The 25,234-nt window shown below is 44.1% G+C and overlaps 1 protein-coding gene across 2 annotated transcripts; it reads right to left on the reverse strand.

Annotated features, from left to right (window-relative positions):
• Positions 1-4,124: 4,124 nt before the first annotated feature.
• On the reverse strand, positions 4,125-15,341 carry F3 (coagulation factor III, tissue factor). 2 transcript variants are annotated; one of them, XM_036870223.1, is made up of 6 exons: positions 15,052-15,320; positions 13,858-13,969; positions 9,786-9,976; positions 7,481-7,659; positions 6,456-6,615; positions 4,125-5,124 (listed from the first exon to the last, which is right to left on the reverse strand). In XM_036870223.1, the coding sequence occupies exons 1-6, from the start codon at positions 15,149-15,151 to the stop codon at positions 4,988-4,990; spliced, it is 879 nt and encodes a 292-aa protein (XP_036726118.1). In that variant the 5' UTR covers positions 15,152-15,320; the 3' UTR covers positions 4,125-4,987. The 2 variants fall into 2 exon arrangements, 1 of the variants encoding a protein (XP_036726118.1); XR_005021960.1 differs by having other exon boundaries at positions 4,130-5,124; positions 11,875-13,969; positions 15,052-15,341.
• Positions 15,342-25,234: the final 9,893 nt, after the last annotated feature.

Here is a 25,234-nt window from a genome sequence, read left to right on the forward strand (position 1 = left end):
AGGAAGAGTACACTGGGAATATGGGAGAGGAAAGCTCCTGGGTGAGATCCAGGAATTATTTTCCAGTCTTGAAGGATGGGTAGGTAGAAGCAGGGCACATGAATCAGTGAAATTGAGGCAGGAAAGCTTTTGGTCTTTAGAAAGCTGTGGATTAAAGCAGAGGTCCTCAAAGTATTGTCCTAGTGAAATGTATAGTATTTGCAATATGATCATGGCTCTGCTTGTACTTTTGGCATGGATTAATAACTTGCTAAAATTTAAATTTAATAAATGGCAACTTCTCGTCAAGGCTGTGCAGTTCTATCCATTGGTGAGGTGTCTCTTCCCTTTCTCCACCTCACTTCCCCTACCCTGCCTTTGTGAAATCAGAAGAGTGGGCTAAATGATTGGGGAAAGCACAGAGCACAGAGCTTCTCAGACCTCAAGGTGCATATAAATCACCTGGAAACTGCAGATTATGGTTCAGTAGATCGGGGGTGGGGTCCGAGAATTTCCTTCTCTAACTACCTCTCAAACGATGCTCAAACATTGTCCCGAGACTACACTTTAAGTAAGCAGGATCTGGGGTGGAGCTCTAGCTGTGGACTAAAGAGACCATCACAGGTAGAGTTGCAGCAACTTGGAGAAGGTTCTCTGGTTCAATGATTCTGGCCACCCATCCCACCATGTTCCTTCATTCTTAATCATTTACAGGTGTTTTGGGTTTTATTTACTATTCCTTTGCTTTTACAATCCAGTTTGTGAATTCTGGTTAAGTTGCGATCCTCCTCAGGAACTGAAGATGGCACCACAATCTCAGTCATTAAAGGACACTTCCATCCTAAATGCAGTTATGCAAAGGAAAAGCATTTTCCTGCCCCTCTGAATGTTTCTTATTCTCTGGCCTGATATATGCTTAGAGAAGACAAGTTTCTTTGCAGATGGAGCATAGTTTTCCAGTGATTTTTGAAAATCAGGCTGGATTAAGATTATGTCAAAAACTTTTTTCTTAAAGCTTTTTTAGAACCCTGTTTTAAATGTTTATTAAATTTTGTATTTCAAGATGAATTGCAATTTCTGTTACAGAATTCCTGGATTGTTTTGAAGTATTTTCATTTCTCCCAGAGAAAGTGTTGTCTTTCACTTGTTAATTATTCATGCTCTATCTAATGAATACATAATCATGGCATTTAGGCTAAAAGAGATTGAAGAGCTTTCAACCAATTAGTTCATTTGACAAAAGAGAAAACAGGCTCCCCAATTTTGCTTAAGTCCTCTTGAAAGAGTTTCGATACGTTGCAACAGAAAAAGTCCTAACAGACCCATATATGACAGACCTTCCAGTGCAGCTACAGACAGAGGATCTTGTCTATGCTTTATGTATTCTTAATTTGATTTTGGCTTCACAGCGAGCTGCTTTCTGACCTCTCCCAGGGCTAGGAATGCCCCTTTTGTGTCTAGAGCTACTCGTAGTCTCTCATTGCAGTAAATTATAGATTAAGCCAGTGGTTCTGAAACTTTACTGGGCATTAGAATCACTTGAAGGGCTTCTTGTTAAAATGCAGATTTCTAATTCAGTAAGTCTGAGGTCAGGGTTATGAATTTGAATTTCTAACAAGCTCTCAGGTGATACTAATTCTTATTCCATCACCTGAGATGCAGGACCACACTTTGAGAACCATCAGATTAAGCTAACATTGGGGCTACATGTTTCTTCATTATGTTCATCAAGAAAGAGAGCATCCCAACGTTCCCACAAAGAGCGCTGAGATTCACCCTTCCTAGACCAAGTTAGGGCATGTGCCTACCCCTAAACCAGTTTCTGCAGCCATGAGGAAGGAATGTGCTGAATGGCAAAGCCAGAATCACCTCTGTCTGCAGTTGAAAAGCAGGGCTGTGGGAAAGAAGAACTAGAGTCCACTATAAGCGTGTGGTATGAATGAAAGTCACCTTGTAACCATCACAAAGCTGCTCAGGCAACCACTGAAGAAAAATAACACATGCTGAATACACATGTCTTAGAACAGGTCAAAACTGCATTTGGTAATGAGTTTATTTACTATTTGATAGAATTGTTCCTTTGTTTATTTGAGACAGGCCCTTAGGTTATTGGCTCTCAGCTGTAACTAAGGTAAAATGTCTTTGGATTTCACAAGTATTAGTCTCTTACATGTAAGTCAAACTTGGTTAATAATTTAAGATGGTAAAAATCTGTCTTCAAAGCATGAACGTTTAGTTTACTAACAATTTAGCTTTATGGGATACTTTTAAGGACCAGGATAAATAATGAAGTATAATTTGGCCCACTGGAGGGCAGTAGTTTCTGGATACCAGCCAACAATTCAGAGTATGGTTTTCTGCTCCAGTGCTAATTACGATGTTGATTTGAGCAGCAGCTCTTTAGTCTCAGCGATAAGGGCGGGGCTGGAAACCTGAGTCCTGGTTAAAATCTGCGATATTGAAGCTTCCCGATCATTGCAGTGCAGCCTCGTCTGGATCTGTAATGAATTCCTTCCCTGTGAACGGCCAGACACCTCATTCCTACCCAGACCTGCTTTCACTCTGCCAGTACTTTCTTTAGCGGGACCATTCAAGTTCCTTAGATTATGAGGCCATGGAATTGCATAATGCTGTACTTATTCCTGGCAGGGAGAGAGCAGCCTGATGGAACCACCCAGTCAGATACACTCTCTGGGAGCTTGTTCTACCCCCATGCACTAAGCTCTTTGTCCCGGACAGCCCCATGTGAGCAGGAATTCAAGATAACAGCCAAAGCATACTTCTTTCGGGACATGCTCCCATGCCAACCTCTCTTTTGTTGACTCTGCTGCAAATGCACGCCCTCTTTCTCTGGCTTGAATGCCACTCCAGCATTGACACAGATTGGCAAACAACCCATCAGAACCAGCCAATAAACCAACCCACTGGTCTGTTTCCCTTAATTTCTCCAAAATATATATATATTTTTCAGGTCGCCATCTTTCTGAGGACGTGAAAGGTTTGTTTGGCCCCATTCTCTCTAAGAATATGGTGTTATACCTCACATTTCATGTTTAGTTTTTTATTGACAATGCTTTGAGTTCTTTGGAGCAAAGGAACAAAATGCACTTAATTCATGAACAGTTGGACAGTGAGCTGAGGCTTGGCTTTCAGTGCTTGCTCAGTGTCTCCTCGGCGGGACCACGTCCAGGCGGGGGTGGCCTCTGGAAGCTTTCCCCAGGCCGCGCTGGCCCAGCCTTCCCCAACAGGAGGCAGACGCGGCTGGGCTCAACCAGGTGCCAGGAGCCTCATTTTCATCTCTACTTAGAATCCTCTTTCAGTGCAGTTGTGAGATCAAGACTGTTCTGCTAGATTTTATTTGCACTTGAATGGAGAACTCACTATCTCTACATTCTAGACGGAGGAAGTGAAGTCAGTTCGGCTCAGCCATGTTTAAGAGCCCCCTGGCACGGTCACCCTCAAGGAGCAGCAGACGGTGACCCCGTCCTGCCCACAAAGAGCTCTCAACCTAGTTTGCTTCTAATAACTCTAGAAACTCCACTTCTCTCTCTCCCTATCTTACATTGTCCTTTTATCCAATTTTCTTTCAGTAATCCGAAGAGTTTTTCTTCTGTTCTCCTCTCCAACCCTCATCTGCAACTCAAACTAATGCCCATGGGAAGATCTCTCTCCCGCTAAGCCTGCAGTAGATGGTATAAGACCCTACCTTCCCTGGAAACCATACATCCCTGCCCATTGCTGTGTGACTCGTGGTGCCTCCCGGCAGGCAGAGTATTATCAGGCTTGGTCATATGTCTTGCTTAGGCCAGTGGCATGTGACCAGAAGTGACACTGAGCCAGTCTGGAGTGGAAGTTTTAGGAGGAGGCTTAAACCTTGAATATATGGCTGCCTGTTCTACTAGTTTTTTGCTTTTCCCTCTGCCCTGATCCAAATAGGGGCTTCACCTTTGGTTTTGGTCCTAGAATGAGAAGACATTAAGAAGAGCTGTAGTCAATCCACAGCCACCAAACTGTAAGTGTAATGTAAAGATACCATTGTCATAAGCCACTGAGAATTTCAGGGTCATTTGTTACTGCAGCAGAGCCAACTAATACAAAGGCCAAACCATAAATAATAACTAAGGTAAGTAAGATATAATAAATAGTCACAATTCCCAGTTACCTTTATTTATATAAAAGTATATTAAATAAATTATCTCAATATATACAAATAGAACAATATTACCTCTATAAATAGAAAAATCCCCATATATAAAACCTTTTTTCAAATTATATAAATATGTACAATGTTGATCATGAAGTGTGAAGTACCTTAAATCTTAAACTCTGTGTAATTTGTTGGTACAGTAGTCTTATAAAAATACAGCTATCTATCTGTCAAGTGTTTCATCAACAGCATTTAAGTCAGTTAAAGTGCTAAACTGTAATGCATGTTATGAATGTGCCCCAAATACAAGTCTTCTGCTTTTAACACATTCATATAAATGTTTGTTTGCTAATTGTTTCGAACCTCCAAAAGTACTCAAAGAAAACCCCCTAAACACCATATTACAAAAGGACAGACATATGTTAGAAAGTCCACCCAGTTTCCATTTTACTCTCCCACATGGTTTGAAGTCGGCCTCTCAAAAGTTCTCCAAAAATCCACCCAGGATTTTTTAGGGCATTTGTTCATTTGTTTTTCCTTAGATGATCTGGCTTCAACTTGAGTGTAGAAAATATACAGTCTAGAGCATGATATGTGCAAAAGATGCTGTAGCGTTAAAATAGAAATTTAAAAAACTTGAAATTGGTTGTACCGCTCATTACATTCCAAAGTGTCTAATGCTGATGTTGAAACCAGAATGCCAATCGTGAGAACAGGTCAGATAAGAGCTTTCTTTGAGCCCAAGGGTCTCTAAGCTCCAAAACACTCATTTGTGTTTCCATGTATTCTACTGCCTTAAATGTTCTTGGTCACAGTGCAACACGAGCTCTGCAGAGTTGGCAGATCCAAAAGCAGAATCCTTCATGCAACATTGAGGGGCAAGCTCTCCTTCCCACTTCGCCCTGCTCTCGCCTTCCTGCACTTACACAGAGACACAGACAGGACGATGATGAAGATGATGACCACAAGCATCACTGCTACAACGATGAAGAACATTTCTGAAAAATAAAAGGTACCAAGTCAACTCAGAGAGAGAGCTTGAATCCCATTTACCAGTGGGCAGAACTGAAGGCATAACCCCAAATTACACCATCCTGCTTTTGCGTAACTTGAAATTTCTTTCCTGCACTCTTTCCACCACAACACATTTCGATTAGGAAAGAATCTGTCAAACCCTAGATGTTTGCGGGCAATTGACAATGGTGAAAACGATTTAATAAACTGGATAATGTTCACAGTCTAGAAAGATACATGAAGATGGAAGCAAGAACGGCTGTTAGAAACAAGTGGCTAAAAATGATGCTGAGTTTGGTGGCAACGATTATAGAAGCTGAACTATCAGTGCAAAGAGAGATACAGAGCACTACCAAGATTCAAGTAAAGAAGACATGATAACTGGTTGGGGCAATACGAAGGCTTCCTGGTGGAGGTGGCATTTGAAACGATTCTCAAAGGACACAATTCAGCAGATAGAGAAGAGGCAGGGGAAGCAGCGATCTAGGTGTGCACGAAGTCAGAGAGCAGCGGAACTCAAGCTGGCTTTAGGAGGATGGACCTGAGGGCTGTGGGTATGAGGGCCCAGATGGTGCAGGACCAGAGGGAAAGAGAGCCCTTTCCTTCTGTCAGTGTCAATAAACGGGAGGGGATTTTTAAAAGTGTTTTTAACAGGCTTAAATTACATCTTAACAAGGCACTATGTCATTATTGCTATCCTTTGACTTTTTTGTTCCCAAAAGTACTCAGAGCACTACCCCGCTCAAGCCTGGTGGGAGATTCCTGGGCTCTCATCCTCATGCACGTGTCTGAGCCTCCACGGCATCTCCAGATAAGATCCACTCCTCACTTGGCGTCGGGGCCCTGGTGTGGCACATATGTACACATACACGTGCCGGCCAGGCACACACACATGCATATGGTATACCTGATAGACTCAATCCCTTCCCTTCGTGGTTACAACCTTTGTGGCAACAGCCCAAGTAGGTGCTCATAAATGTGCATCAGGTGCTGCTGCACCTGGTCCAGAAGCTCCCCCCAAGCCCCCCAAATCAGAATTTAAGTATGAAGAAATGCTCAGAGAAATCTGCATTTGATGCTAAATCCTAAACATGTACCATGGGCCCAGGGCTCAGCAGAGAGCTTAGTGCATGGTACATGCTCAAAAAAACACTTGCTAATACAAGGGAACAACATAGAAACATCTCTAAATGCCTAAAATTATGAGTAACCCCCAAACCACAAAAAACCAAGGCAGTTTTCCCCTGAAGAAAGTACATCCTGGTCCTGGAAGGCACCCCTCCCTCCCAGATGGATCAGGGTTAGAGCCACTCACCCGTGGACAGAACTTTCTCTTGGCTAGTGCACTCGATGGGACTTTCTGGACTCTTCTGGTTAGCTCTTCGTGATGGAATCACTGCTTGAACATTGAAACAGTAGTTTTCTCCTTCATCCACATCAATCAAAAACTCATTAGTGTTCGTCGTGGCCTTTTTCTGTTAAAAGATAGAGTCCTTTATTCATCTGGGCTCAGAGTGAATTCTGTCCCCTTTACTAAGTCACTGTGGTAGTTAAAGCCTACATGGACACATCTGACATAAAGGATTGGAAGTGAGTTGGCTCATCAAGTTCCCCCGATAAGTGCTAAGGATGTTTTTTTCCCAAGGATGAAGATATCCAGTTTGGGCACATCCAACCCAGTTTTTAGCCCCTTTAGAAGATATCTGGGTCTTCCCCGGTGGCACAGTGGTTGAGATTGTGCCTGCCAATGCAGGGGACACGGGTTCGAGCCCTGGTCTGGGAAGATCCCACATGCCGCGGAGCAACTAGGCCCGTGAGCCACAACTACTGAGCCTGCGCGTCTGGAGCCTGTGCTCTGCAACAAGAGAGGCCGCGATAGTGAGAGGCCCGCGCACCGCGATGAAGAGTGGCCCCCGCTTGCCGCAACTAGAGAAAGCCCTCGCACAGAAACGAAGACCCAACACAGCCAAAAATTAATTAATTAATTAATTATTTTAAAAAAAGAAGATATCTGCAGTAAAGGAAAATAGGAATGAAGTATTAATTGTTGAATGGAAAACAACTCTTGTCTCTGGGATCCTCTGTAGAGGAAGAAATGCGGGAGCTGGTGGGAACCTTGGAGATGACCGGTCCAGCCCCTTGGCTGAGGAACCTGCATATCCGAGGAGGCCCTGACCAAGGCAGCTGGAAGTCACAGGTAAAACCAGGACAGCGGCCCCTCCCACTCCACCACCCTGCCCTCTCAACCACCCCCTCTGATATTTGAGTTGGAAAAGAAGTAGGCTGTAAAATCAAGGATCTACAATTTGAAACGAGTCATAAAAACAAAAGAAGGCTCACCTTTCCTGTACTCGAAGCTCTCCAATAATAAAGTATATAATTCAAGTCCTTGCCAAAAACATCGCGGAGGCTTAGGAATGTGCCGCTCACTCTGACTAAGGTACGTGCATCTTGTACGGTCACATTCAGTTTTGTCCCAACTTGTTCAAAACTCCGTATTGTTGGCTGTCCAAGGTTTGCTAAAACACAGAAAATGGGCTTTGTTGGAACCAAAGAATTCTAGACAAAGTAGAATCCCATTAATCACGGTTAATAACAACTTAGTCATCCCTCCTGAAACAGCTCATAGAACCAACTCCCTAGCCCCAGAGCTGAACCCCGAGATGTTCTACAGCAGTGCTGTCCAGCGGAAATGTAATGGGAGCCACAGATGTCACCTTAAATTTCCTTGGAGTCACGTTAGAAAACGTAAAAAGGAACAGGTGAAGTTAATTTTAATAATGTATTTCTTTTAACCCCATATGGCTAGAATATTATCATTTTTTTAAAAATTTATTTATTTATTTTTATTTTTGGCTGTGTTGGGTCTTCGTTTCTGTGCGAGGGCTTTCTCTAGTTGCGGCAAGCGGGGGCCACTCTTCATCGCGGTGCGCGGGCCTCTCACTATCGCGGCCTCTCTTGTTGCAGAGCACAGGCTCCAGACGCGCAGGCTCAGTAGTTGTGGCTCACGGGCCTAGTTGCTCCGCGGCATGCGGGATCTTCCCAGACCAGGGCTCGAACCCGTATCTCCTGCATTGGCAGGCAGATTCTCAACCACTGCGCCACCAGGGAAGCCCTAGAATATTATCATTTTAACATTTAATCAATATAAAAACTTTTGGAGCTCTTTCTCAAAATCCAGCGTGTATTTTACACTTAGGGCATTAGCCATATCTCAAGTGCTCAACAGCCACATGTGGTTAACCAAACAGCTGCATAAGATTCCGTATCTTAGATACAATAAATTAGAGGCTGTGCGAAAGCCCAAGAAATGTCCTTGGTACCTCAAGGAACCAGTTTTAACCACCAGGTCTCTTTGATGGCTCAGTTATCTCATGTGCTTTGGTTGAAGGACAGTAAAACAAATCCCAATAAATTAACAGGAATTATATGCAAGTATGTGTGTGTGTGAGCACACGCAAAAACATAAACTATTTTCCCTCTTGCACCGAGAAAGGATTTGAAGTGGCTGACAAAAAACTCAAGAACTATAAAAAGGAATCATGAGGATGCTGCCAGTGGAGGGAGAATAAATGTCAATGACCCTGCAGTTACTCCAGGCGGCTGTGGGTAGGGTTGCTACTCTAGCTAAGTGCCGGGAGAGGCACACAGGTAGAAGCACTAGGGGAGTTTGAAGACGGGCTCTGGCACACAGGGGCTCAGGGCAGGCAGCCAGATTCACCCGGGGTGAGGCTGGCCCTATTTCCACCCTCAAAGTAGGTGCTAAGGGGAAATGCGGCTGCCTGTCCCTCTGGCCCCTCCTCTCCCTCCCTGCTTTGAGAAACTCCCCTCTGGGTGTCAGAAGGGTAAATATAAAAGCACCAATAACACAACACTTTCATTCCAAGTCTTCTTGCTAGAGCAGCTGATTTCACTCTTCTCAATGTGCTACATGTGTTTATTTAAAATACCTAGTTCAGAACCATAGCCGTGTCAAAAAATTTACGTCTCCTACTTGGCAGGAATCCTCTGCTCTCCCTTAGTAGACGCTCAAGTCAGTTTACTGGGCCAAAGTCTGGGGAGAAAAGCATTCTGCGTTTTCAAGACCAGCATGAAGGAAGCAGGATGGGAGCTGGCCCGGCAAGTGCCAGCACATCACAGGACTCAAATCATGGTCAAGCGATTAAAAAGGTCAGCAAGCCCAATTATGAGATTGGAGGGAAATGGAACTCTCCCCATGGATTTGTGACCATCTGTGAAAAACCCTAAACTGGGACTTCTGGTCTGATGGGACTTCTGAAAATTCAGAAGTGAGATATATAAAATCTCCTAAATATATATGGGGAAATACTGGAACCCCAGGCTTGGTGAATGTCCTACTCCCTGCCCCTCATCCAGCCAGTTACTGGTAGCGTCTGGGGACAGACTGGTGGAGAAACCTACTTGATGACATTGTTATCAACTCCAAAGTTCACGTTCCGTGAACCTCCTGCCACATCCGGAATGAGCGAAGAGGCCTGTGGCACTTACCAGTTTCTGAGAAAGAAGATGTGTTTATGGATAAATATTTTTTTATGTCATGGCTCCTAAGGGTCACAAGCTCACAAGAATATACAGAAGTTTTTGAAAACAAGAATGAACGGTTACTACAAACCGAGCTACTTACTCTCTAGGTAAGGTGTGAACTCCGGGGAGTTGGTAAACGGAGGCTCCCCAGTAGAACTGATGGCATCCAATGGGTAGGAAAAGACCCGCGCCAAGTATGTCTCTTTCACGTTTTTCACGATCTCATCAGTGACGTCACACTCTGTGTCTGTTGTGTAGAAGCATTTGTTTTTCCAATTTCCTAATCTAGGGCTGAAGGAAGAGAAATGGAACATTATGATTTGCATCCAACAAGACAAACTGTTTTCTGGCTGGGGTGCTGTGTTCCAGTAGCCGCTTCCACAAGCAATCCCGAGGAGGCATTTGGTACACTGAGCACTTCAGATGAGTTTGAATCCTCACAGCAACCTGTGGGTGGCTCTGTAATTGTTCTTACTGATAAGGCAATGGAGGCAAAGGGAGACTGGGTGACCAGCTCCAAGTCACACAGCTGGATTTTGAGCCAGACAGCAATTTGACTACTGGATCTGTGCTCTGAACCGTTTTGTTAAATATCTTTCTTAAAATGTAGATGATCTGTCATGACTATGTGGGAGAAAGGGCAATTTTCCATCAAGACCCAATTATTTATTACAGTCTACTTACTATATTATATTCCATTTACCACATTCTATATTCTATGTAATATAGTCTATCCTATTACATTCTATTGTGACCATTCTTGGTGTGGTTATTTAACAGCTATTGAAACTACTATAAGCCAGGCACTGTACTGGACCCTCAACCATGTTACTTCATTTGGTATAATCCTTCCAAGAAGGTATTGGATCTTTCTCACATATGAGGACCCTGAAGCACAGGGCTGCTAGGTAACTTGTACACGGTCTCACAGCTTATGCAGTGAGAGCTGAGCTGGGTCTGTTCCTCTCATTATACTACATGCCTCCCTCACTTTCACAAGATGTGCTGTCAAAAACTACAGAGCAACAATACAGGTGGTTATCTGTCAAAGTCTGAGACTAAGAGACAGATCTGACGAAAGACAGAGCTTTCTTTTGTAAGATGTCATTGAAGAGGAAATGATTTAAAGAACTGCCAAAAATGAAAGTATCCTGAAATGATATAAAGAGCTTCTAAAAATGAAATTATTCTACAGAACCAAAACAATTCCTAGACAAATGTCACTGCAGCTGGATCCACACACATCTGTCCCACATAAGTTGACAGCTACCCTGCTCTTCCCCATCATCAACCACCAGCGTTCCCTACCCTTCATTCAAGGCCACAATCCAGTCCCACCTTCTGCAGGAATCTCCAGATCTCCTTGCTCAGAACTTATCTTTCCCTTCCCCATCCCCCAGCACTGACATCTCATTAAAGCACTTAACATGAGGGTAGTACCAGGGCTCCACACCCTTGTGCTCCCCCATCACGCAGTGGGGCTTTAGGGCTTGCACATGGCCAGGCCTTGCTGGGTATTAGATGATTTACATTTCCAGGTTGAACCGGGGGAAAACAAGCTGCCATATGGATTCAGTTGTCTAAATCTAGGCATGAGAACCATAAATAAGTATTTTTTTTAAAGTCTGGCTAAGAGGGTGTGAGTAAACACATTCTGGGTCCTTAAATTCACAAACAAAGATTGATACAGAAATATCAGTTTACATACTCTTAGATTTCTCTAATTTTCTGTGATTAAAGTAGAGATGCAGTCTTAATTCCAGAATGACCAGAATGCATTTTTTTAAATTACATCATTTCTATTTTAAAAAGTGAACGGGGAACCTGATGATTCTTCTCCACTGCTACGGCAAACAAATGGTTCAGATAACAGAGCAACACTGCTGGGTGCTGTGGCTACACTCCGTCTGAGAGAGAGCATTTGGTTCCTCCCAGCTCACAGTAGCAACCACAGTCCTCTGACAAAATTTAGCACAAGCAACTAAATCACCAAAAGTAATAAAGCCATAAACTGCTGTGAACAGGTTAGGAAGGGGCAATTCTGCAGTTCAGTTCCTCTGAATGCTATTATCAGCATGAACAATATAAACGCCTCCGAGTTTCCTCCGGGTATTGCAAAATCTCCTGATTTGGAAATAATAAAAGTTCCGCCTGAACTTCTAAAAAATCCCAACAGAATCCAGACTCACCAATTAAGGAGCAAGTTGTTTTCTACAAGCTTGGGAAGTTCCGTTTTAGAATTCAGAACGTTTCATGGAATCAATACTACAAGGGATGGGTCGGTGCTAAGGCTTGAGCCAGTAACACTTTGCAACCACCGGTGAACACTGTTTCCAAAGGGGAAAAAGGCAGTTGGCGCTCCAAGGAGGGGCTTCAGACACAGCAGCGGCGCCCTGTGTTTGAGGAGAGGCTGATGGTGAGGTGGGTGGGTCAGAAGGAGCTGCAGGTCACGATGCTTTCTCTAGGGAAGGAAACCGGGAGGGAGGAAGGTGCACTGAGGAGACTAGTGGGAATGACTTTCTTTCCTCCTCCCGGCTTTGATGCCCCACATCAGACCTGGGGAGACCCACTGAGGAGGTGGTGGTGCGCGACGCTGGGTAGACCGTGGTACCCGACCCTGCTGGGCGAGCCCCATCAGCGCAGTCATGAATAAGTCCCTCACCTTCCCAGGGCCAGTTTCCTCTTCCATAAAATGATTGCTACGGTCCCTTCACCCAGGAATCCCATTTACCCGTGGGCTGGTCGCCGAAGAGTGCGAGTCTCCGGCAGGGGCGAGGGACTGCTCACACGTCCTCCAGCACAGGTGTGGAGACGGCCGGTGCGGCGGGAACCACCCCCAGCCCGGGTCCGCGGGCGCCCCCAAGAGGCAGCTCTGCACTAGGATGTTTGCACAGGGGACTGCGTCCACTTAAATAACAACAGCCTTGCAAAGTCCAAGAACTTTGAGTTGACAAAGTCTTATGTTTAAAAAGCTGGTAAATCAGAAATATGTTTCCTCGTGTTCACCAAACTTAATATATTTCGGAGGTAAGCATTCCTCCTAAAATCTTATTTTCACTACCCAGAAGGAAAGCGTCTACTCAGGTAAACTTCAGCTCTGTATCAGTGGAATTACTAACTCTCAACCAGCAGAATCTGATTTGACAAGTTTGACCATAATCGTAATTATTACCTCGAGTTATGAAATTCCTTTAAATCTTTCTATGTATCTATACAAGCATGCATGCACACACAAATTCTCTTCCGTGTTGCCTTGGCAATGGTTGTCATGAAGTTGATTTTGGAAAAAAACAAAAACAAAAAAACACCTAAAAGCCCCACTCCATACTTAGGAGCTGCATTCCAAATGCTACAAAAGGCTTGACACAAGCTAAACAAAATAGCAAAGCACCTTTAATTTTAGCCAGCGATACTTTTGTGCCTTTTACAAGCAGTGTTAATTTCCACAGCTGCTCTCCTCTACTTAATAAGAGCTCTACCAAGCCTCCTAGAACATTTCAGAAACCAAAAACTTGCTAAGAATATGGTGACAACCATCAAAAAGAGGACATTGAGATTGAATATGCTGAATTAGGGGCTCTTGGGGACAGCTGCCAATCAGGGATGGGGACAGATGAGCAGAGCAGCCCTGACAGCTCAGGGTGCAGACAGAGGAGTATTCTGTTCCTGCTCAGTGAGTCATGAATTTGATCCCCTCCAAGATCATGTATGCAACCGAATTTTGAATCATGAATCCAAAGATTATTGAATCAAACACTGTTTAAGGGCAATGTATACATCTGAACTCCTCCCCACCTCTTCTCTAACATGTTAAATCCCGCTAGCAGTCTAGACAGCACGGAAAAAGAGCTGTGTACTTAGATGAAATGAATTATCAGCGATCAGTGCCACCGTGGCTTGCTCAAGAAGGTTCTCCTATCCACAGCTTATACTCCACTTACAAATTTCCCCATCATCTCCTAAAACAATTAAAATGTTCTATCAGTTTAAGGTCTGGAAATGTTGCAGGCTTGATAGAGTATGGCTCTGGCCAGCAAATTACGATGAATGCCCTCTTCTTTGTTATCTGTTAAATAATCTCATCCATCAATCAGCTTTAAAGACATTTATATTCAGCACAGGAAAGTGGAAACAGCAAAAATCTTATTTTTCTTTTTTGGTACCTAGCTTACCTTATCTGAACAGTGTAGACATGATTGATGGGTTTGGGTTCCCACTCCAAAATGGTCTTGAAATTAGTTGACTTCCAAGTTAAATTATATGCTACTACTACATCTGTAGTGCCTTTAAACAACAGAGAAACAGCTATTAATGTTTACATGAACTTCTCAGCACACGATTTCATGCTGATGGTATAAAACATCTTCCCACTCCCCAACATCATCATAAACCTCACATTAATATATTTCCAACCACAAAAGCTTTAACTGAATTATCATAAGAAAAAATCTGCAATTTTTTCCTAAACCCAGAATTTCCTCATGGCAAGATTGATCGGGTAATATGAGGAAACACACAAGGATCTTGAAATCCTTGTTTGAAATTATTCATGGGGGAAGCCCTGTGGTAATGACCTGGAAGCACAGCCCAGGAGCCATCAGTGGCCCCGGGTGTCCACGGCCCAACTCGGGAAGGGCAGGACTGCAGGTTCAACTTAGCAGGGAAAGCCGGCTAGGAAGGGTTTTCCATAAATTACGTTAAAGGGCAAAGCCCACATGTGTAAGAAGAGTTAGGACTGCATCCAATAAAAAACCCGAACCTTGACTTTTTTCATTTGTATCTAAAATGTCTCTATACTGAAACTTCCACAGACATCCATGCAGCCGTTAAGCCTGTTACACCGTCGGATGTATTCGGTTAGGATGCCTTGGTGTTAAGGTCTGCTTGGCCAGTTCTCAGCAGATCAGCCTCTGCCCTGTCCGCACACAGAACAGGCTTACAGGGCACGCACAATGTGGTGCCTGCTCCAGGCCAAGCGACATTTTGCAAAGACTGCCTCTAACGCAATCTAAAACACAGGCGATCAAGGTAAGACCGAGAGCCGCTTTTTATTATGGAAAGTGCATATATAATGAAGGATAACATTCAAACATTGCACGCCGACCCGTGCAGGTGAGGAGCCACGTCCCACCACCTTCAAGGTGTCGGCTCCCTGGGAAGCTCTTTCCCTAAACTTACAGCGAGAGCCCCAAACGCACGTAGGCAACGCTGGACGCCACGAGCAAGCATCTCTAGCAGAAGGCGCGGCGGGTCCCGGGCGGGTGGCACCTCAGGGCGGCAGGGCGAGCCTGCTGCCAGCCAGGACTGTCCTCCCTCCTCCCGATGGCGGGCCCCAGGGCTCGGGGTGGGGGGAGGGTGCCACTCACCTGTGGCTCCGGCCACCCGGACCAGGACCCAGCCGAATAGGAGCGCCCGAGCGACGGCGGCCTCGGAGCAGGGCACCCGGGGCCCGGTGGGGGTCGCCATGTTCACGAGCTGACGGCGAGGTCGGGGGGATTCCTTGCGCCCCGGAGGCTGGGGAGGCCGGGAGGCTGCGGAGGTTGGACTGGAGGCGCCCGGGGCTGCGGGATGAAGCAGGAGGGGCGCGAGGAACCCCGAGTCTGTGGGAGCCTGTGCCCGACGCGCTTTAAAGAGCACCACGCACGCCCGCGCCTCCGCAGGCCCTGCGCCCGCCCCCGCCCCTCCTCCCGACTCCCCGCCCCCAGCCAGGCTCCAGCCGCCTCCCTGGGCTGCTCCCGGCGAGTCCACACCCCGGCCCCGCCTCCTCCCGGTAGGAAACTCCGAAACCCTGCAGGGGCTGATTCACCCGTGATTCAATCGGCCGCCAAGCGCGAGTGTCCTTCGGCCACTGGCGGCTCCAGGTGCTGAGGGGAACCGGGGTCCCAGCCACCCAGACCCCCTGACTCCCCAGCTCTGGCCCCCAGGCCACCGACCCCGATGTCCCGCCTGAGTGGGCGGCAGGTCTGTTGGGAAGGAAAAGGTGGCGGTTGGAAGGAGTTCGAGGTGGAGGACAGGGATCCCTCCCTTCCATTTGGCGATGCAGTGTCCCGCCGGCGGGAGCGCAGTACTTACCGAGTTTAATAGAAAGTACTGGCTCCGGGCTCCTCTCCGGCCCCAACGGGCATTTCCCGGGCGCTTTGCCCGCGTCGGGCTGAGCCTTGGAATCTGCAGCCAAGTAACAGCGTGACGGGGAGCAGAGCCCTCTCCCAGCTGTGATTTCGTCTTTCGCCCCGAAGGCAATGATACCTGGCCCGCCTACCTCCCCGGGCCCTTAGCCTGGGTGCATCCTACGAGATGGTGCCAATGCAGGTGTTTCTACGGGTCCGAAGGTCAGTCAGTCCAGGCACAACCCAGCCCAACTCGGGTTAGTGACCGAGGAAGAACTGTCCCAAATCTGGCACTTTGCCTCTGGGAGAATTCCAAGGTGACATCTGCCGCCCTTGAAGATGACGTTGAAGAAGACGTTTGCGGGACTGAGTTCTGCTCAAGTATAAAGAAACCAAAAATGAAATTTAAAAATATAGTCAGACTTAAGCTTTGGTTTTTCTGAATTTTCTGGCTTCCTCTTCTGGGCTTTGCTGTGAAGTTGTCAGGCAGGAGAATGTTAACTCTTATTCTACTGAGCGGCTCTGTAGGCGGTCTTGTCAAAGTAGTGCCATCATTCTTTACTCTACTCTGTAGTTGCCTCCGAGACAGACTGGAGAGTTTTTAGGAGAGTGTAGTCTGTTTTCTCTCTCCTTCTCTCCCAGTTTTTTTCTAGGGAAATTTGCCTTGCATTTTAGTGCACACTCTATACACATTTCCATATAGCCTGCTGAGCCATAGCATTACACTTATTTTAAAAGAAATGAAACTTTGCAAAATTAAATTTTCCCCCTTTCCTTGAACTGAAATAGCACATCCAGGTTTAGCTCTTGTAGTCCTTCCTTCCTGGAGGCTGAAAGCTGCACTTGCTGGTTTCCTCTTTGAGCTCTTCTCCAACTCTAAAAGAAAATTTATATTTGCAAAACTAAGCCATGCAATCCTCCTTTTTGCAGTCTCTGGCCTGAGTCATTTTTCCTAACACATCTCTAGCCCCACATGGGTTGTGATTCTTTGTGCTCTGGAGTTGAAGGTAGCTGGGAGAAAATGTTACACTTCAATCAAGTGCCTTACAAGACCCAAGGAATTGTTGCTTTGTCTGCAGAGTAATTGATTGTATTTGGAGCCACTGACTGTCCTGAAATCATAAAGGGCTTTAAACAATCAGCATTGTTTAAATTGTCAAGATCAGCAGTTTGATAAGAAAAATATGTTTAACATTATATTGTGATACCAAAGGTGCCATAAATGTTGACAAAGTAGAAGAATATTTATTTTGCATATTCACTAAAGTTATCAGGCAGGAAAGAGAGGAATTTGTTGGGTGTTAGCATAGGTTTTTGAGTGAATATAGAATGACATTCTTTAAGATTTGAAAAACGCACAATAGCCAGGACATGGAAGCAACCTGAGTGTCCATCGACAGATGAATGGATAAAGAAGATGTGGCACATATATACAATGGAATATTACTCAGCCATAAAAAGAAACGAAATTGAGTTATTTGCAGTGAGGTGGACGGACCTAGAGACTGTCATACAGAGTGATGTAAGTCAGAAAGAGAAAAACAAATACTGTATGTTAACACATATATATGGAATCTAAAAAAAAAATAAAAAATGGTTCTGAAGAACCTAGGGGCAGGACAGGAATAAAGACGCAGACTAGAGAATGGACTTGAGGACACGGGGACGGGGAAGGGTAAGCTGGGACGAAGTGAGAGAGTGGCATGGACATTTATACACTACCAAATGTAAAGTAGATAGCTGGTGGGAAGCAGCCGCATAGCACAGGGAGATCAGCTGGGTGGTGCTTTGTGACCACCTAGAGGTGTGGGATAGGGAGGGTGGGAGGGAGATGCAAGAGGGAGGAGAAATGGGGATAAATGTATATGTATAGCTGATTCACTTTGTTATGCAGCAGAAACTAACACACCATTGTAAAGAAATTATATTCCAATAAAGATGTTAAAAATAAATAAATAAATAATAAATTAAAAAAAGTTCAATGTAGACAAATCTAAAAAACATGTACAATATAGGAGTTAGGAATACCTTTTTAATTAAAACTGCAAACCCCAAAGCTATGTAAGAATGTGAAGGCATATTTGAATATATGAAAATTAAAGTTTTTGTGTATACAAAAAACTCCACAAAGTCAATTATCAAAGGTAAAAAAAATAAAATAAAAGATTTGAAAAATGCTAAAAAAAAATTACCACTTTCAAGAAGAGGAAGAAAACGGGCTATGGTAAATAACATTTCATAGTAAAGTTTTTTTCCTGGTTGATCAGACTGTGGCCAAATGATTTCTAGTGCTGCTCTGCACAGTTAAAATTTCACTATTGAGAATTTTTTGCACAAAAACAGATTGATTATTAAAACAGTTTTTTTTAACCCCCTTCAATAAAGTGGAGCTCAGCAGTTACCAAAGTTTCCTCCTATATGATACACCTTGGCGATTCAGAAGTTTGAAAAGGTCCTAAACTATAATGATAATCAGGCTGGCCTGACCAATCCCCTTATGATTAGATCTTAGAATGTCACATGACTGGGGGGACCTCACAGACATGCCTTCACAGATGACGATCCTGTGCTCAGCTGGCCTGAGTGAACCCCGCTTGCCTAATCTCACAATACACATCTGGTCTTCTGACCCCAGGAGATTTCTTTGCACAACCATGCTTTCTTCTCCCAATGCATGGAATTAAGATTAGGTCGTAAACCCAAGCTCACTTTAATTAGTTTATTCATCCGTAGGTGCCCAACAATGCTCTGCAATTGGTGTAGAAAATATTTGCAGTTTGGGGACCTCACTGTTCTCCCGCGGAAATATTCTGATGGTTTGTCCTTCAAACATGCATGCATGGAGTCATGTAGCAGGGTTGCATTGCCTTTGCATAACCAGTGATGAAACGCTGTTGGTGAAGAGTCTGAAGGTGACTGCGGCAATGTTGCAGCGCTTCCTCTGTACTTTTATAGCACTCCCCACCTGTTTCACAGACTTGACTTCATTGAATACTTTACTTGATTTCAACTGTGTGTTTGTCGTCTGTCTTTCCCACTAGAGCTCCTTTGGGGAATAAGGACTGGGTTTTCTTCTTCACATTTCTCACACAATTACAAGCACCTGGTAGGCTTTAATACATTTTGAATCAATAAACACTTTGAAACCATGCATGCAGCCAAATATTTTCACTGGCATTCGAGAGATGAAATTTGTCATCGAGATTCTTCTGCTAGTGGCCGGCAGTGAATGTTCCGTAAGAGCTCAACTTGGTAAGAAAATACAAATCCACCATGTGTTACAAGGTCTCACTTGACAGTGAGCCCCGGCTGTCTAATGATTAATGATCCTTTGCTACAGCCAGAAAATCTAATCAGGAGAAGTGGCTGAAGAGCAGAAAACAAATGTCAAAGTTTGGGAAATGGTTAGCCTTTTCCTAAGAGACTCGACATTAGAGTGATTCAGAAGATGTTCAGTCATCTTATGAGCTGTTGCTAGCTTTCCTTGCTTAGAAAGGCTTAATAACTTTTCAGAATAAATGGCACAAAATGTATCTCTCCCCAGGAAAGGGATAGGTTAAGCTTTATGATAGAAGGTGAAATTGAGAGTAATTTATATGAAACTATTATATTCATATGAAATCGTAAAAAGAGCAATAAAACCATTTACCCAAAATTCAGGTAAAAGGCAAAGTATGAAAAAAGACCAGAGGGAATAAGTGTGGGAACACAGAGTTCCGGGGGAAAAAAAATGTGACTTAGCAGAACCTAAAAAACATCTGGCAGGGTATAGTTAGTCATGGAAAAGTTGACATTCATGATTATGAATTTTGTGAAAATAATTATATACTAGTCTAACAGTTAACATTTAGACCGAAATTAAATAGTTGAGAGTCCATAAAATGAAATCTATTGTCCTGGTCATTCAAAGTACTTCTACTAGCTGTCTAGAATAGTTTACAAGAAACTTTGCCAAATGTTATCCCATAGCACCAGTATTCTGAAAAGTATAATTTTAGAGAAAAAGCTTCCAGTTCAAATCTTAGACAGGATTATTATTTTCAGCACACAACTATCTTTATAAGCTTAAGGCTTATCAGACTTCCTGCCAAATTTCATTTTGATGAACAGTAAATATTCATCATACATTATCTACATACAATGTTGACAAAATAAATAAATCATAAATGTAAATTGTGGACATTGTTTTAGTAAGAAAAAGTCATTTAAAATTAAAGCCTTTAACATATGTTCTTAGTAATATAACACATATGATTTAAAAGTTTTTATATGGTATCATGTTATGAAAACATCCCTTAATTCCCCATTTCTATATCTCCTTATACCTGACTGTTGGGCTGGACCCCGCAGGCCTGCAAGCCTTGCAGTTGCCCAGCCTGGAGACGGAGATCGAAGAAGAGCCTGGAGACAGCGACAGAGACATTAATGGTTTAATAGATGGGGGAATCTTACCCAAAGTGTCCTGGAGCAACACCCCACCATGTGCAACAGACAGCAGGAAATGGCAGCAGTCTTTACTACTTGGGGAAGAAGGAGGCTACCATTTATAGGGGGAATTGACATCAGGTTGTCTCATCAGTTACCAGGGACAAATTAAGCCCTATAAGTAAGGACTGGATAGTCATGTGAGTGAAGCAGGCACTGGTCAAGTAGGGGATGTACCGAGAGCAAGAGACCAGCCGTCTTGAGTGGCCAGGACTTACCCTGACATAGGCACTAATTTGATGAACAGAAATCTATTCATTCAATAAATGCTTGAGTATCTTGCCTGATGCTGAGTTCTCTGCTAGACTTTGGATATAAAACAAAAAGAATCCTTCCTCTGTACATACATTACATCCTATGTAATGATTTGTATGATTTTCTGCCAGCATTTTAGTTTGGATATGAACAATCTTAACAATGTTATTTATTAATAAATTTTGTTCCATGCAAATTAAAAAAAAAAAAACCTTTAGGTATGTCATGGTCAGTCCATCAAACAGGTGTCTTTAACTCAGAAAATTATCTGTGGGCTTGAAGTATATATACTTTATCAGGTTGGATGTCTCAATGAACTCTCAAAGTTTTGTACATGGAAAAAAATGAATTCCAATATAGAAAGACAACCCTATTAAAAGGCAAGTCTAATAGAAAAAGATAATTAGGTGTGGAATTCCTCAGATGAATAATTTTAAAAGATAATGAAATAACCACCTCAGATGAAAAATTTTAAAAATAATGATATAACCAGTTTAAAAACATTTGCATAGGAGGATTCATTCTTTTTTAGATAATTCATTTGCTGACATTTTATAAAATAGCATAGGTCACAAATGCTCCAAAATTTTAGCCCATCACTCATCCAATCACTTGCTGCCTTTAGTGAATGATGCTCTGTCCTATTACACCAATTCCTCTTGAAAACAGAGCTTTCAAGCCTGTAAGTAATTCCTGAATAAGCCAAGTTATTTCCGCACTGGAAGCATGTTTATAATGTTTGGCTAGTTGTAATTGCTGTCCTAAACTATCACCCTTTAAGTTACTATATTGTAGCAACTCACAGTTCTAAATCAGCTACAAACAAACCATGAAATGACTCCTATTCCCTGTCATCAGGGGAGTAACAGGACATATACTCTAGAGGGTGCTTGTGGTACCAAGGCAGTAGTTTTCAGAATTTGGTAAACTTTATACACAGCTGTTAAAATGACCAAATTGAAAGGATTTGTTTTAAGCCTGGACCTTAATTTTAAGAATAGTATTTGTTAAAAAAAAAAAATGAATGAAATAATGCTATTTGCAGCAACATGGATGGACCCAGAGATTATCATGCTAAATGAAGTAAGTCAGAAAGCGAAAGACAAATACCATCTGATATCACTTATATGTGAAATCTAAGATATGACACAAATGAACTTACCTGTGAAACACAGACTCATAGACATAGAGAACAGACTTGTGGTTGCCAAGGTGGGGGGTGGTAGGAGAGGGCTGGGTTGGGAGTTTGGGATTAGCAGATGCAAACTCATATTTAGAATGGATAAACAACAAGGTCCTCCGGTATAGCACAGGGAACTATATTCAATATCCTATGATAAACCATAATGGAAAAGAATATGAAAAAGAGTGTGTGTGTGTGTATATATATGTATAACTGAATTTCTTTGCTGTATAAGCAGAAATTAACACAACATTGTAAATCAACTATACTTCAATAAAATTAATTTTAAAAAAATAGTGTTGTTTTACATCTCTTATCCTTTATGGATTTGTTAACCAAGACACTGCTTTATATAGGTTAGTATTTATTGAGGAATTCCTATGTGTAGGGCCGTGTACCAGGAACTATTCTATGGGTCCCTTCTCTAAAATGTCTTTCAAGCTAATCAGGGGAGTGAGACTAATCTGGAAGCTTCCACAGGAGGAGGCGGTATAAGTGAAGCGGGATGTGTCGCCATGTCTCTTGTTAGTCCATTGAGGGATCAGTGCCTGCAGAGACTGCATTATCCTTAAGTCAGGTCCCCGGGGCCTGGCACGTAATAGTTCCTCCATAGCCATAAAGCTTTGTTTAAAGACTTAAAACGTATTTGGGACCTTTGAGGAGAGAGTTCACTTTTCGCCGGGGGAAGAGAGAAGTTTCCCTGGAGGAAAGCAGTATCTGAGCTGGACCGCAGAGGAATGGCAGGGAGGAGGAGGGGTGAGCAAGGGCTGAGGCCTGCGTGAGCAGAGAGCTGTGCGCGATGGGCTTGGGGAGCAGGGGTCCTGTAGGTGGGGAGTGTGGCCAGAAGCTAGGACGACAGCTGGCGGGCAGCTTTGTGGGCTCCGCTAAGAAGCCTGGACTTGATTCAGCAGAGAGAACCTCAAGAAGCTTATTCCTCTGATCATGCTGTGCCAGAAGAATTGAGTTAGGGGGCCACGTCAAGAAGCTAAGCCCCTAACCCACGTGGTGGCCAAAGAATAGAAAAGAAGGGCAGCTGTAGGAAACAGTGCAAAGGAGGAAGCTGCAGGACTTAGTGCCTGATTGTGGGTGACGGCAGGAAGGAGAGACAGGAGGAAGGCCTTGGGGGAGAGAAACGAGGCACCACAGTTCAAGGTAGAGCATGGAGGAGAGGGTCTGCAGCTCAGCAGCGAAGAGCTTTACACACGTTGAAGTTGAGGGGGGCCGTGGGCATCCAGGAACGGTGCCCTGCACGGAACGCTGGAACCAGGACACAGGCTTGCGGAGAGACTGAGGTTAGGGATAGAAATCGGGAGCCATTTGCTTAGAGGTCTGGTCAAAGCTGTAAAAGTGGACAAGGCCCCCAAGGAGGGTTAGCAAATCCCTCTGCAGACAGCAGCACCCGAGTCTGCCCAGCTCAGTTAAAGGGGAAGGCACGGGTATATGCGTCTGGGAAGCTCACAGCCCAGTGCAAGGGGTACAGAAACCAGAGCCCTCTGAGGCTGGGTTTCTCTCACTCTCTCTCTCTCTCTCTTTTTTTTTTTTAATGTATGTGGTCATATTTATTTATTTATTTATTTTTGGCCACGCCCCTACGGCATGCAGGATCCTAGTTCCCTGACCATCGAAGTCCCAGAGACTGGGTCTCTCTCTCATTCTTGTCTGCTCTCTCTCCCGTCTCCCATTTCAGCTGGCCTCCACTCGTCTCTGCAGGGAGATTCCACGTGGTACGGCCTCGCTGCTGCCAACAGCCCCAGGGCCACGTCCTCTCAGCTTCATCACCCCAGGGTGCAGCCGTCATGCCAGGGAAGGACTTTGACTGTCCCTGCTTGAGGCTCATGCCCACTCCTTGGGCCGGTCAGTGTTACCAGAGGAACATGTGTCGGCTCCTGGGGCCAGGGTGTGGGTCTGCTCTTGGAGGGGGGGGCGTTGATAGCGTTAGTGGCCCGACAGCAGCAGTGGTGACCGCTGGGCTTAGGACTGAGGCTGGGAACTGGAGGAGGGAGATGATAGGGAAAAAATGGAGAAATTTCCAGAGAGATGGGAGAGGGTAGGTGGGACCCTAACCCTAAAGAGAGAGAGTTTTCATAAGAAAGAGGAGGTCGTGGCAGCTGAGAGTGAGCAGAAAACCAGTTACATATATAATTTTAATGGGTATGAAAAGATTCAGCTCCTAAAAATAACTTGGCTACCCATCTTGTCAAGTTTCTCACTTCTTCAGGTTAAAGCAAGAAAGGCCTCCACCGTTGAACAGGAGGAGAGACACATCAGGCTTATCAGTCATTCATATCAATTCAACAAATATTTATTGCCCCCTACCCTATGTGTTAGATGTGACGTTAGGTGCTGGGGTCGCAAAAATGAAGCAGATGTGTTCCTGCTCTGAAGGGTGGGAGGTAAAGGGCAACACGAGACACACAGTCCCGCACAATAAGTACTGTATGCATTAGTTCCTTGAATGTTTATTGAGCACCTACTATGTGTCTGGCCTGTGCTGGGCACCTGGGGGGCTGGGGCTGTTAAAGACACAGTCTTCCACTTGGTCAGCAGCCAGAATCCTGTACTTACCCTCTTGCCACCTTCATTGCCCTGTATTGAGGTTATTATGATGATATTCTGTTCTCTCCTGGTCTAAGCACCACACAGGTGGGAACATGTCTGCCTTGGTCCTCCACGGAAGGCCAGGACCCATCAAATATTTGCTAGATGAATGGACAACACACTAGACATAGCTCTGACATGATGTCACTTTCTGAGAATCCAGGAAATCTGCAAACTAACTTTGTTCCCTCTATAAATAGCCTTTTATTTCTTCTTAGCTGATGTCATGATGCCAGTGGAGAAGCAAATGATCATTTGGAAATATTCAGCGATCTATTATTCGCAACTAGTGAAAATGGCCGGAAAATATCATTCTAGCATCCTCTAGGTATTAGCTGATTTAATCCTCATGACAACCCTGTGAGAGGTAGATAGAATTTTATAACATGAGTTAGCCCAAAGGCCAGAGAGGTTAAGGAGTTTGCCCAAGTTTACACAGCTGAGAAGAGGCAGAGCTGGGATTTGAAAGCAGGCAGTTGAGCTCTGGGGTGCGACTCCCTAACCACCACACATGCTACTCTCCCCAAGGACAGCACTAAAGCATACACATGTCCCATGAAAGCTCCGTGGAAACCAATGCTTGGATTCAAGTCCCTTTCTCTTTTTCCTCAGTGTTTCCTACGTTGTGAAGCTGGCCCTCTCTGAAGTTCCAGGCTTCGAAAATAAGGGAATTTCCAAAAGAAAGCTAAGCCAAAACCTGGTCTTATTCAAGAATAAGGGGCTCCTTCTTTTGCTTTGTTTCCACCTCATTTAGTCCTTAATGTTTTTCCACATTCAGATTTTTTCCCCTCTCTAGAGCAGAATAAAATGAGATCCTACTTGAAAATGGCTTCTTTTTGCCTTGACAGCATGAAATAAATGTACCTCGGCATTTCTGTTACTCATTAAGAAACATGGGTCATGATTATGATGAATAAACTA

Source organism: Balaenoptera musculus, chromosome 1 (genome assembly GCF_009873245.2).
Source record: "Balaenoptera musculus isolate JJ_BM4_2016_0621 chromosome 1, mBalMus1.pri.v3, whole genome shotgun sequence".
Taxonomy (NCBI): Eukaryota; Metazoa; Chordata; class Mammalia; order Artiodactyla; family Balaenopteridae; genus Balaenoptera; species Balaenoptera musculus.